The sequence below is a fragment of the Lemur catta genome, chromosome 9 (genome assembly GCF_020740605.2).
Source record: "Lemur catta isolate mLemCat1 chromosome 9, mLemCat1.pri, whole genome shotgun sequence".
NCBI lineage: Eukaryota > Metazoa > Chordata > Mammalia > Primates > Lemuridae > Lemur > Lemur catta.
Window position 1 is genome coordinate 32,107,512 of NC_059136.1, and position 12,839 is coordinate 32,120,350.

Genomic DNA, 12,839 nt, shown 5'->3' on the forward strand with positions numbered 1-12,839 from the left:
AAGTTGCTCATGTAGACAGGGGCTATGAGAGAAGTGCCTGGAGTTCTCAGCCCTCTACCTCCCTCTGGTTCCCCCCTTTGGCCAGGGTTAGCTGAAAGCCAGGGGACATGGGAAGCTGCCTAGTGAGACCTGCAGGTGTCTGTCTTCTTGTGTTATACAGAGCTGAGCAAAGACAGGCTAAGAAAGACAGGAGGGCACATAGGCTCAGTACCTACTGTAAATTTAGACACCACGTCACACTCTCATGAAAATCCTGCAAAGAAGAGTGTAAAATTCAATAAATGTTAAATTCTTTTTAAGGAAAATACTCATTTAACTTTCATGTTAACTTCATGTTCTTCCACTCTGGGACAATTTTGGATAATGGATTGTATTTCATGCAGATAATCCTTTTGCAGAGAATGCATGAATGCTAAGTGATCTTGAGTGCAGAGTCCCAAACCTACCTCCTGTGAGACAGTGGTCAGCTAGAGAAATGTATGCATATCAGTAGTCTGTAGGCAAACCAGAGCCCAGCAGAGCAGCAGAATTACCCAACAATTCAAATGTGAGAATTCTTAGAATCAATTTAATGGCTATCATGCACATTTAGATGGCTTCCCTGTAAGATTGTGTGTCATTCCTATTTTCAGAGTGGGGTTGGGTGAGGGAACAGAAACCTGACTAAAATAGTCTTAAAAGAAGGAAAAGTAACTATTTATTTAGTTAGGAAAGAGACACTTTTTTCAAAAGCTGTCGCTCTACCGGACTTAGTATTTTTTTTCACATCACACACCTTGTCTAAGGAAAATAAGGATGTGTGTGTAAAATACATAACTCATGAGCTGCAGTAAGTAACTGTATCACCTAGGTCTAGGGGAAAAGCACCACAAAGATCCCATCACCTCTTGTGCAAAGTCCAAGCACCTTGAAATAAATTCCCCGAGATCTGACCTTTGCCCAGTCCTTCAGCCTCATTTCCATCTACGACCTGGCTAATATCTTGTGCTGTTTAATGCGATCATTTACTTTCCTGTCTTTGCTCATGCTTTTTTCCTCTCTCTGGAATGTTCTTCATCCTCTATGTAACTTCTATTTTATGAAATATTCCTACATATTCTTCAGAATTCATATGCAACCCGACATCTTCCAGTAAGCCTTCTTTGATTCCTGCTCCTGTCCCGCCCAGTCGGTATCCCTCCTTGGGCTTCTGTACGAGTCTATGATCTGTCAATTGCACTTTCTTCAAAGTATTTTAACTGTTTACATGTCTTTCTCCCTCATGAGTTGATCAGGGATAATTTTTCTAATCTATCATTCCATATCTGCTACTTAATCCTTTGCTTGGCACTATATCCTCAGTAAACGTTTCTTTGAGCAGATTTAATGGAGGTGATAGTTGAAATGGTGAGGAAAAGTGAAATTTCCAAGAGAAAGAGAAAGTTGTTGTGATTTTCATGGATACTGTTATTTAAGAAGCCAGGCTAAATTCATAGGAAAAAGTTAAAAGTTGATTGTTTTATGTTCTCTTTCTCAACAAATTATCTCTGATTATATTCTGTTTTCTTTGTGCATTCACTCTTTTAATTTACAAGTAGCAAGTCTTCATCTGAAATGGAGCCATTATTTGTTTATTCTTATATAAATTCATATCAATAACTATTCAGTTGAAATACATAAAATCATTGTTTTATGGGTCAAAAATAGCTATTATTGACAATTTCTATGGTTCACCTGAAAGTATAAGGATTCAGACAGAAGTCTCTCCCTTCCATCAGTTTACTATATTTTTACACAGCTCACACAGTCTGTGTTTCTTGGGATGAGTACCTTTTGTGGCTGGTGAAGCGGCCACATACATTTTGTTAAAGTAAATAAATATAGATCGTCTCAGCGCAGAGCGCTGCCTCAGGAGGTAATGAGACTCCAGCCCGGGGTACTATTTAAGCAAAAGCTGTAAAGCCATCCGTCAGAAAAGCCTTAGAAGGAACTTTTATATTCTGTAGAAAAGTGAACTCTATTACTTCCTCCATGTTCACTCCCAACTTTCAATTGCATTACTCTATGAGAGTTAAAATAATGAAACATCATTAAAATGTTAATTTGTACCTTTGTGCCTATTCCACAATTGAATTTTCAAGTAGTTGATTACATTTCTCTCTATGGACTCAGGAAACCATTAGTCTCACATTATCTAATTTATTAAACAAATTTTGGCCCTTACTACTTTTCTGTTAGTCATTTTTAAACACACTTAGTTCAAATGAACAAGGCGGTGTTTGATGTTCATGAGCTTCGCTTCCTAGAGGAAGAGCAGTGCAGGAACCAAAGGTCAGAACTGCGAAACCTTGGAACTCTGAACCTATAGCCTTCTGCTTGTGTAAATCATATCTCATCAGAAGAGTTTTACCTGCTGTTAATATGATTGTGGGCGTTAAGATGAATTTCAAAGTTAATATGAATATTGGTGTTAATATTTTTCTTACAGCTGATTTCTTAATGCTAACTTTTAAACTTAAAAGAATCTTTGAAACTAAGTGAGCTGAAAATACCTTTTAAAAATAAGAAACGCATTTAGATTCTGGTGCACAGCAAATTCCCTGTGAAGAAAAGTTCCAAATTTGTGACTCTATTTGCATTTCCATAAACATAGTCTTTGTCTGTGCTTATTATGTGACAGATAACAGTGTTAGAAATAGGGTGTTTTAAGACTCTAATTATGCATATGCTCCCATTCTTGTTGGTGCATTTACAATGTGAAGCAATACAAAACTTGTACTTTGGGTTTAACAGCTTTTTTTAAAGCCGATATTTTAATGAATTTTAACTAACATTGACCTCATTTAAAGTAATTAAATATTTTTAAAAGGTGCTAAAGTGCCAGTGCTCATTGGGAAGCAGATTCTGAGACAGAGATGAGCAGGCAAAATATGTATTAAGGGGTGCCCCGGGGATCAACGCCTGGGGAGGGGGGGCAGAAGGGAGGAATGGGAAAAGGGAGAAGCTGAGCTGCGATGCAAGCCCAGCCAAGGCCTCAGCCAGCGCCTCAGAGAGCTCTGTGGCTGACCTCGCTCTGTAAAGTTGGCCGAATCTGGCTCAGGGGAGACACCCTGAGACATCCCCCCCACACACCGTTGATCAGAGAGATTGGATTTAGGCTCCGGGTTCTCACACTCACATGAGAGTTCCAGGTCTCAGATATGCCAGGGAAGGAGCAGAGAGTTGCAGAACTGAAAAGGCAATGTGGTCTAGGACCACAGATGAATAGGGATACGTGGGGTGGATAATGTCCTTCGCACCTGAAGAATTCAGTTAGCCCATCACGCAACCAACACATGTGGGTTTGGGGCTGACTCCGGTCATGTTCCCATCTCTCTGGCTAGGTAAATATAAATTAAAATTAATTAAAATTCAATACAATTAAGACACTAGTTTCTCAGTTACAATAACCACATTGCAAATGCTCAGTAGCCACATGCAGCTGGTGGCTATTGTGTTGGATAGCACAGAACACTTCCATCAGAAATGTTGGGATATTTGGAAATGTTGGAATGAAATAGAATTGTAGAAAATTCTGTTGGACAGCGCTGTTCTGCACATACTATGCAACCACATCTCTCTGAGGTCTCGCTGCCTCCCTGAAACACTACCAGGAGGGGGTGCCAGTTCTCATTACCCTCAAACCCCTGGCCTCTCTCTCCTCCCCTAAAACCAAGGGGAATCTCTTCTTAATTCTATTTTTTTTATTTACAGTTGACATTAATATGGTTCAGTAAACCATAACTGAATCAATAGCAGCTGAAAAGTATTTTCATTTCCTTAAGGATAAGGTCAGGATATAAGGAAACATTTGTATTCATCTCACTATTTCAATTAAAGAGAAGGAATAAAGACAGTTGTTTTCATATTAAAACAGTCTAAACATTCATACACTGCCACATTGACATCCAAACATATAACAACATTGGCCAGCAAAAACTTAATGGAAAACAATAAGATTATGACATTAAGTGTATTTTAAAACATACCAAATGAAACATTTTAGAATTAGCCAACTCCCAAACAAACCATGTTTGACAATAAAACCTGCTCTGTTGGGCAAACCTTTCCATGAGTCACCTTCTTTAATTATTCAGTAAACATTGCTTTGGTGGCTTTAGTTACTGATTCTTCCATAGCATTCTTCGAAGAGTTTTTGAAATGCAGACTGTATCTCTTTTGAAACAGTTCTGAACAAACCCTTCGAGCCTTGAAATTTAATGCCTTTAGTAGCATTCATTGTTGTTGTTTTTTTTGTTCTTCTTTTTTGTTTTTATTCCAGAGCCTCAGCAATAAGTCTGTCCATTGCATAAGCCATTTGTGATGTCGTGATGTTAAGGGTTTTATTTTTCCCCAATCTAGCATTCCTATATTAGAAGGATGGAGCTTAAGCAGGTCTTTCTGCATCACCCACAGGCCCTCCTGTGAGTCCTATGGGAAGAGAGAGATGTACTTCTGTGTTCATGGTCTCCAGTGAAAGGGAGCCGGACTAAATCATACATACATACACATGTTGCATTTTTATAAAATAGGATAGAAAATGATACAACTGCACTATGTAAAAAACTGATCTTGCACCACCACATGATGGTGCCATAGGAGAGGGACTGTCATCCAGGGGTAGACATCCATAAGATCCCTCACCCCATCCCCGAGCTTGATGCTGCATTCCCTAAGACTGTGATTCATTTCTTCATTTGTTCATTTATATATTAAAGCATACACATGATAAACAAGGGGCTGGGCTTTTGGCTTCTGGCCAGTGGAGCACACAACCAAGCATCCCTTGTTAAATGGAAAACAAATTGCCCCATATATTAATTTTTTAAGTCCCCAGAACTCCAGTGGAAAAGTCTAGTAAAGTTTGGATAGAAGAAGGTGGCTTAGGGTTGAGGCTAAACTGGGGCTTCCAACTCCCTTTCCAGATACAGATTGTGAGTTCAGCATTCTTGCTTGAGCCAGCAGATGGGAGCTGGGTTGATGATAGGCCCTCAAAGTCCAAGCCTAGTCCTTCTCCTTAGTCAGCTGCATGGATCTGGATTACAGCTATGCAACACACCAAGTCTCAGGCAGAACAGAGAAAGGGTGGCAGATGGCCCTCACCCTTCAGAGCAATGACCCTGCCCACCAGGGAGATGTGGCCAGTGAATGAGTCATTCCCCAGAGGGATGGACACCCACTCCAGGTCATTCTCCCCCTTGAAAAGAAAGGGCAGAAGCCCCTGTCTTGATCACTGGACCCAGGGACAGGAGGAGAGAGTTGTAAAATTCCTTCTCTTCCCCTAGGAGCAATCCCTGTCTCATAGGAATGTTGGGAGATGGGGGCATTAAATAAAATACGTAAAATACCTGGTATTGGTAGGTGTGTGCCAAGCACGTAGTCAGGGTCTCATGAGTAGCAGCAGGTTCTCTTCTCCTTCCACTCTGATGTCTTAGGAGCTTCCTGAGGGGAAGTGCTGAATAATCTTTGCAGTATGTTTGTTGAATGGAATGTTTTATTTATTGAGACCTGAACATCCTTAGCACTGACCTTACTTAGTTTAAAGGTAGTAGAATTACAGAATTTTTCAGATCAAGAAGGAACCTTTGAGATCAAAAGCCAATTCCTTCATTTTACAGAGGAAGAAACCAGGGCCCAGTGAGCAGAGAGAACAGGGATTGGACCTTCCAGCTCCAGGCTCTTTCCACTGCTGCACGTTTCACTGGGAGCACCGCCATGGCAGTGTTTCAATCACACCTTCATCCCCAGCACCCCAAAAAAGTGTCTGGCATGTTGTTGGCTCTCAGATAATATTTGTTAAATACATTAATCCACCGTATCTGCTTGCTTGGCCTTTGGCAATTGTAGGATAGCTTGTGGCTTTGCAAGACTATTGTGAACACATACAATGTGTGATGTAACCTTCTCGACACCACATATAGGGGCTTCAAGTGTGACTCCTTTACTGAATATGTAGAGAAAACATAAAATGTTTTAGCATCTTTTGAAACATATATATATTATATGTATACTTTAAAGGTACATTAGGAAGTAATACACCACTTGGTGTGTGTTGTGTTTTTATTTTAGGTAGAAGAAATAATCACAGGTGGTCGACAAACATTCAAGCCCATGAAAACTACCTTGGACAGTGGCAGAGAACAAACAAGCTCAAGGTACCACCCCCTGCTCTGTCCTTAGCTGTATTGTATTGGTCTCTTCATTGTCATTTGTGGTTAGAATGCAGCTTCCAAAATGAAGCAGTTATTTAAATGGTTAATACCGTGAATGTTAATGTTTTTTCCCCAAACCTTAGACTCTTGATTTGAATAGACTCCTGATTCCTAAAAAACAAATCTGTATACATACAAGTCCCACATCCTGTGATGAGAAGACTGATACTATCAACACCGATGGTGGCTAACACTTACTGAGTGCTTGCTTTGTGCCAGCCACAACTCTGTGTGCTTTACCCATATTCACACATTTAATCCTCACAATTTTTATGCTCAGTTTCCAGCTGGGGAAACAGGGCGGGAGAAATGTAGAAATTTAGAGTGTCTTGAAGGCCATGTAGCCTTGACATGTTGGGACAACTCTGGTGAGTCCTGCTCATACCGTTGCTCTCACTGCCTCCATTTTGTGATCCAGGTGTCACTTCATAGATTCCCAGGGCACCAAGAACCCGAGCCCCCCCATCACGCTTCCTCTTGTCAATCTCCTGACTGTAGACCGGGTGCAGTGGCTCACACCTGTAATCCTAGCCTTCTGGGAGGCCGAGGTGGGAGGATAGCTGCAGCTCAGGGGTTCGACACCAGCCTGAGCACAGTGAGACCCCGTCTCTAGAGACAAGAAACAAAAAAAATACACAAAACCCAGCCAGGCATTGTGGCGCACACCTGTAGTCCCAGCTACCCAGGAGACTGAGGCAGAAGGATCGCTTTTATTTAAAAAAAAAATCGAAAAGAAAAAATATCTCCTGACTATTGGTCATTGCTGGCTTTTGCTTGAATTCCTCTCCCAGCAGGACCGTCACCCTCTCAAGAAAATATCCATCCCATTCTCAGTATTCCTCAATGTGAGGAAGCCTCTCTGCCTCCCTCTGATTCCTAAGAGAAGGTCCTGGCTTTGCCTCTGGAGACCCTTAGAGCCAAGCCCACCTCCCTTAAGCAGTGACATCCCTTAAAATATTTTGCACAAAGCTGTCCCATTTATCAGTTCTTCTCTAGAATGAAATCCCAGTTCTTTCAACCATCCTTCTACGTCGCACGGTTTCCAGACTCTTACCATCCAGATGGTAAGATCTATTTTGAACTAAGGCAAACTATCTTTGTGATACAAATGTATATGCTAGAATTATCATCATAAAAATACCTGAACAAGAGCTATATTGATGTATTGTATAATAAAGCAGTCAGGCATTGGTATATACAAAGACAACTGTTGAAGTTTTGTAGAGATTTTTAAATATGAGGTTTGTTTGAACAACAGGTATGGAATTGAATTCCTACTGAAAAGTGGGCTGCTGTTTTTAACCTTGGAAATCAGCTCTCAAATTTCCCAGCTTAGTGATTTCCGTTGCAGATACAAGATTCAAGGGTATTATGACTATTATGAATATTCACAGTCATAATTAACCCACAGCAGCATCAACACATGTAAAGAGTCTGAATCTAATTTGCGAGGAATCCCAGGGATGGGAAGCCAAATCATTGCAAACAGTTTGGAGCTGGTTTTCAGACCCCAGGAAAACTATCATTACAGTGATTACACTTGAGGATTCAAGATGTCTTAGCACAATTCTTCATAGGAGTCCCTCCTGTGGTATGTTTGTGAAGCCTTTGTTTTTCATTTTGATTACTGAGATATGATCATCCCACAACCATGCTTAAAATGTCTGTGTCAAGGTTGTTTGTGCTTGTTAATCCTTCACAAACTTCATCGTGCATGTTATCTCAGCCTCTGGTCGGGCAACCCCATTAGCCAAACAGCTGCCCAGCAAAGCTGCACATGGAACAGAAGTCAGACAGGGTTGTTGAGTTTCGGGAAAGAAGGACAGCAGATGCAGCAGCAGTATGCTGGGAGGGCCGCAGGAGGCCCCTTGACCCTCTCTTGGCTGGAGTGGTCCCTTTCTCATGCTGTGGAGACAGCAAATGGAGGGGAAGAGCAGATGGGACAAGGTTTAGTTTGTCAGGACAGGAAGGTAACACTAAGTGACTTCCTGTGGTTCCATGTCATGAAGGGATTTGTTGAGTGCTGACTCCATGCTGCACGGTGCTATGCATTCTATCTATCTTTTATCTTCAAAAATAACACTGCAAGATAAATGCTATTATCTTAATGGAACCAGGATTATAAAACTTAGGGCTGGCCTTCTTACTCTCTTCATGGACAGAGATCTTGATTTAAAAATGATCAAAACCATTAAATTTTTTATGGTTAGTGCTTTTTTGTCTTGTTCTAGAAGTTCTTTCCTACCCTCAGGTCATGAAGATAGCCCTTTATGTTATAAGGCTTTATAGTTTTGCATTTCACATTTAAGTATAATTGGATGGAAAATCAAATCTATCAGGAATTGGTATTTATTTAAGGCATGACAATTTAATTTTTTCTAATATGGGCACCTTATTCTCCCAGTGTCTCTTACTAAAAAGTTTATCTTTTCTACATTGGTCACCACGACCACCTCTGCAGAGGTCAGGTGTCTGCATCTGTGTGAGTCTCTTTCTAGACTCTATTCTGTTCCACTTTCTTAATTTGTATAGTTTTACGAGTCTTTATAACTGGTAGGAAGTCCTCTCACCTTATTCTTGAAGAGTGAGTTGGCTGTTCTTGGTCCTTTGTACTTCCATGTATATTTTAGAATCAACTTGTCCAGCTTTATACGCACATACACATACACAACATGCCTGTATTGGAATTTTATTTAGAATCTTTTTGGCCATATAGATAAACTTAGGGAGAAGAATCCCTATAGTATCAGCATCTCTGTCAGCTTTTTTGGATGTCTCTTTGTAAAATTTTATAATTTTTCCATAAGTGTGCCCATTATGGAAAACTTATTAATAAGTGTATTCATTTTTTGGTATGAGATATTTTTGATGCTATCATAAATGCATTATTTTATTTTTTTCTCTGTTGCTAATATACAGATTTTTAGTTTACTTTTTTATTGTCATAAACTACACATTACATCAAATTGACCATTTTGATCATTTAAAAATGTACAAATCCATGGCTTTTAGTATATTTACAATGTTATGCAACCATCACCACTATGTAATTCACTTTTGTGTTTCATTTCATACCCAGTGACTTCACTAATCTCTCTTATTTACCTGTGGGTTAGTTTAGATTTTCTGTATATCCACAAAGAATGATAGCTTTCTTTCTTCCTAGTTCTTATTCCCTTTATTTCTTTTTCATGCCTTAGTACATAGGGAAAGCTCCAATATAATGTTGAAGAGAGTAGTAAAGGCAGGCATCTTTGTCTTATTGCCAATCCCAGAGCAAATGCTTTCTGCCTTTTACTATTAAATCTGAGACATTTATTTAAACATAGCGATTGTAGTGGTTTTACAATTCATGCTTTCGTATTTCAGTATCTGAAGGCTTTATGTTTCTATTTGTGTTGTTAATTCTGCTGGTTCTCTTGCAAAATGCCCCTTTTCCTTGAGCGCTTATTTTTTACTGTGAGCTGCTCCACATAGAAAGTTCTCTGGGTGACCTTGCATTAACCTAGTTCTCTCCCCTTTCTTGCCTGTAGTTCTCAGAATAACTGTAGAATGTGCTGGGAATGAAACGTTTTGAAGTAAGGGGGAGCTGGCCAGAACAGCCTCTGCTGCTCTCTGGGATCCCTCAGCTTCAGTGCAAGTGGGGCACATGCAAGTGAGACTTCGTTCACCCCCAGGGCAACTTTCCTGAGCTTGGGGGGACCAGCTCCCAATGAACTCTAGGCACCTGTTGTCCTTTGCTGCCTGTCCATAAGTGATAAACCTGCTTTACGCAACTTGTGTGTGTGGGGTGTTCTGTTTTACTGGACTCAGACAAGTCGGTAACCAGCATAGTGAACCTGCTTCTCACTTTATTGCTTTGGAAAAATAGTTTGGGGGCTTCTCAGAGGCTGGGGAGGTACTTGGCCAGACAACATTGGCATATGCTTCAGGGAAGAACACTGCCAATTTGGAACCACTTTCATCTAAATTCAGGATTGAGGATTTTTAACCAGCTGTCAAGTTTCCAGCTTGTGGTTACAACTCAGCCTTCCTCTGCCCCACTGAGGCAGCTTTCCTCAAATTCTCCAGGAGCAGGGGGAGAGGGAGTTTGGTGCTCATTTGCTCTTAATGCAAGAGAAGCCGTTTGGCACTGTACCCTTGTTATGGAGAGGGTGTCTTGTTAGACTGCCCACCTGGCATGCTCAGGGCTTTGACCTCTGTCCTCAGACTTTATAAGATCAGCTAGACCAAAGCACAACTTCAAGGGCTACCAAATGCCCTCAGGGCAAAGGTGGCTTCAGGGCTCTGTTTCTCCTTCAGGGTTCCTGCCTTTACTGAATTCCGACCTTACAGTTCCTTAAGATCTTATTAGCTCTTTCATGATCTCAAGAAAGTTTTCAGTGGGAGGTGGGAGTCTTTGGTCCAAATATGCTAGCCTACCATATAACCAGAAAAAAGTTCTTTCTTTATATTCTTTAATAGAAGGAATGAATCTCTGATGTGTTTTACACTTAGTGATTGACTTGAGACATATTCTTTTTTCAGGCTTCCTTCTGTGGTAATAAATCTGCTCACTTTGTCTCCCAGCTATTCTTGCTAGACTCCAGAGGTTCTGGTTCTGACAGTCAGATGGTAAAACCAGTGATGGGCCTCTGTCCTTCAGGCCTCTGACATCGAGGCAGGAAACAGCAGGGGAGAAGAGCCTCTCTCCTCTTTGTTTCGGGGATTAGTGTGATCTTCAAGTGCCCCCCCAGGCTTAGCTGCTCACTGTTTATTACCCCAGAGATCCATGAGTAATTAAAGTCCTCTACTGCAAGTTAGTCCATTCCTCACAACATCTGAAGTAGGTCAGTGCAGTAACTACATACTGGCTAAGTTCATGATTTATTAGTAAGATCCAGAAATTGTGGCCTAAGATATATGCCTGGAAGTGAAATAGCCTGTTTTTCCTCAAAGTCAAGGAAAAGATAATAGATGAATTTAAATATTTCCTTAATTATGACACAAATATCATAGCTTTTAAACAAGAACATAGTAATTAAAAAGTAGAGCTTCAATTAATAATGACTGTAATGTAGGCCCTTAAACTTCCATGAACTATAACGTCCCCTCCATTTGTATTAGAAAACATTTTCCAAACCGGAAACTGCCATGTCACAACTGGTCCAGTTTATCATTAAGCTATATAAAGATTCACATCAGTTTATGGGATTCCTGGTTCTCAGGCAAATGTTGGCATTCTTTTCCCTCTATTTCATTATGGGCACGAGCCATGTCTTACTCCCCTTTAAATTCCCAGCACTGATACAGCACTGGGCACCTAAAAGATGTGTACTGAAAAGCAGGCCCAATTAAATAGCTGACTCCTACCCTATCCTGGTACATAATGACTGATACTACTCTTTTACTGCATTCACTGAATGCCTGCTGTGTTTCTGGCACATTCTATGCCCTTTATGTGTATGAACTCATTTGATCTTCACAACAGCCCTATGTTCATTGTCATCATCCTGATTTTAAAGATGAGGCCATTGAGGCACCGAGTGGCTGAGTAACTCACGAGAACAGCAGCCTAGGGGATAGGAGCTAGGATCTTGCAGGCTACCCTGGATGCCCTACTTCCTCCTGACTGTCAGTACTAAACTTTGCTTCTTGATTATAAAGAAATAAATGAGATGAAAGAGGGCCTAACATGTTGTGGATTCACTATGTTATGACACAATTGATTTCAATATTTGTGCTGACTTGGAGAATTTTTAAAAATTTTTTCTTTATTTCAAAATATTAAGAGGGTACAAGTGTTTTTGTTACATGGATACCTTATATAATGCTTAAGTCAGGGATTTTTGTGTGCCTGTTACCAGAATATAGTATTCATTGTACCCAACAGGTAAGTTTTTGTCTCTCAACCCTCTGCCCTCCCCACTTCTTGATTTCCAATGTCCTTTACATCTCTTTGTGCCCATGTGTGCCCATTGTTTAGCTCCCAATTATTAGAGAGTTCATGTGGTGTTTGTTTTTCTGCTTCTGAGATACTTCCCTTAGAATAATGGTCTCCAGTTCCACCTAAGTTGCTGCAAAAGATATTATTTCATTCCTTTTTATGGCTAAGTGGTATTCCATGGTGTGTGTGTATGTGTGTGTGTATCTCACATTTTCTTTATCCACTCATGAATTGATGGGCACTTAGGTTGAGTCCACATCTTTGCAACTGTGAATTGTGCTGTGATAAACATTCAAGCACAGGTATCTTTTTAATAAAAATATTTCTTTTTCTTTGGGTAGATACCCAGTAGTAGGATTGCTGGGTCAAATGGTAGGTCTACATTTATTTCTTTGGGGAATCTCCATACTGTTTTTCATAGAAATTGTACTAATTTACAGCCCCACCAACAGTGTATAAGTATTCCTTTCTCTCTGCATCCATGTCAACATATATTTTTTTCTGAATTTTTAATAATGGCCATTCTGACAGAGTGGTATCTTATTGTGGTTTTGATTTGCATTTCCCTGAAGATTGGTGATGTTGAGCATTTTTTTCATATGTTTGTTAGCTATTTGTCTATCTTCTTTTGGAAAACTTCTGCAGGTACAAAAAAATGAAATACCTAGGAATATACTTAACCA

The 12,839-nt window shown here is 40.2% G+C and overlaps 1 protein-coding gene across 3 annotated transcripts in view; it reads left to right on the forward strand.

The window, feature by feature from the left end:
• The window catches only part of DNAAF11 (dynein axonemal assembly factor 11), a 77,825-nt gene that overhangs the window by 60,128 nt on the left and 4,858 nt on the right, over window positions 1-12,839 (forward strand). For all 3 annotated transcript variants that reach the window (XM_045561024.1, XM_045561026.1, XM_045561025.1), the window contains one exon: window positions 6,088-6,173. In XM_045561024.1, the coding sequence (XP_045416980.1) occupies window positions 6,088-6,173 (86 nt within the window). The remainder of the gene's footprint in view (window positions 1-6,087; window positions 6,174-12,839) is intronic.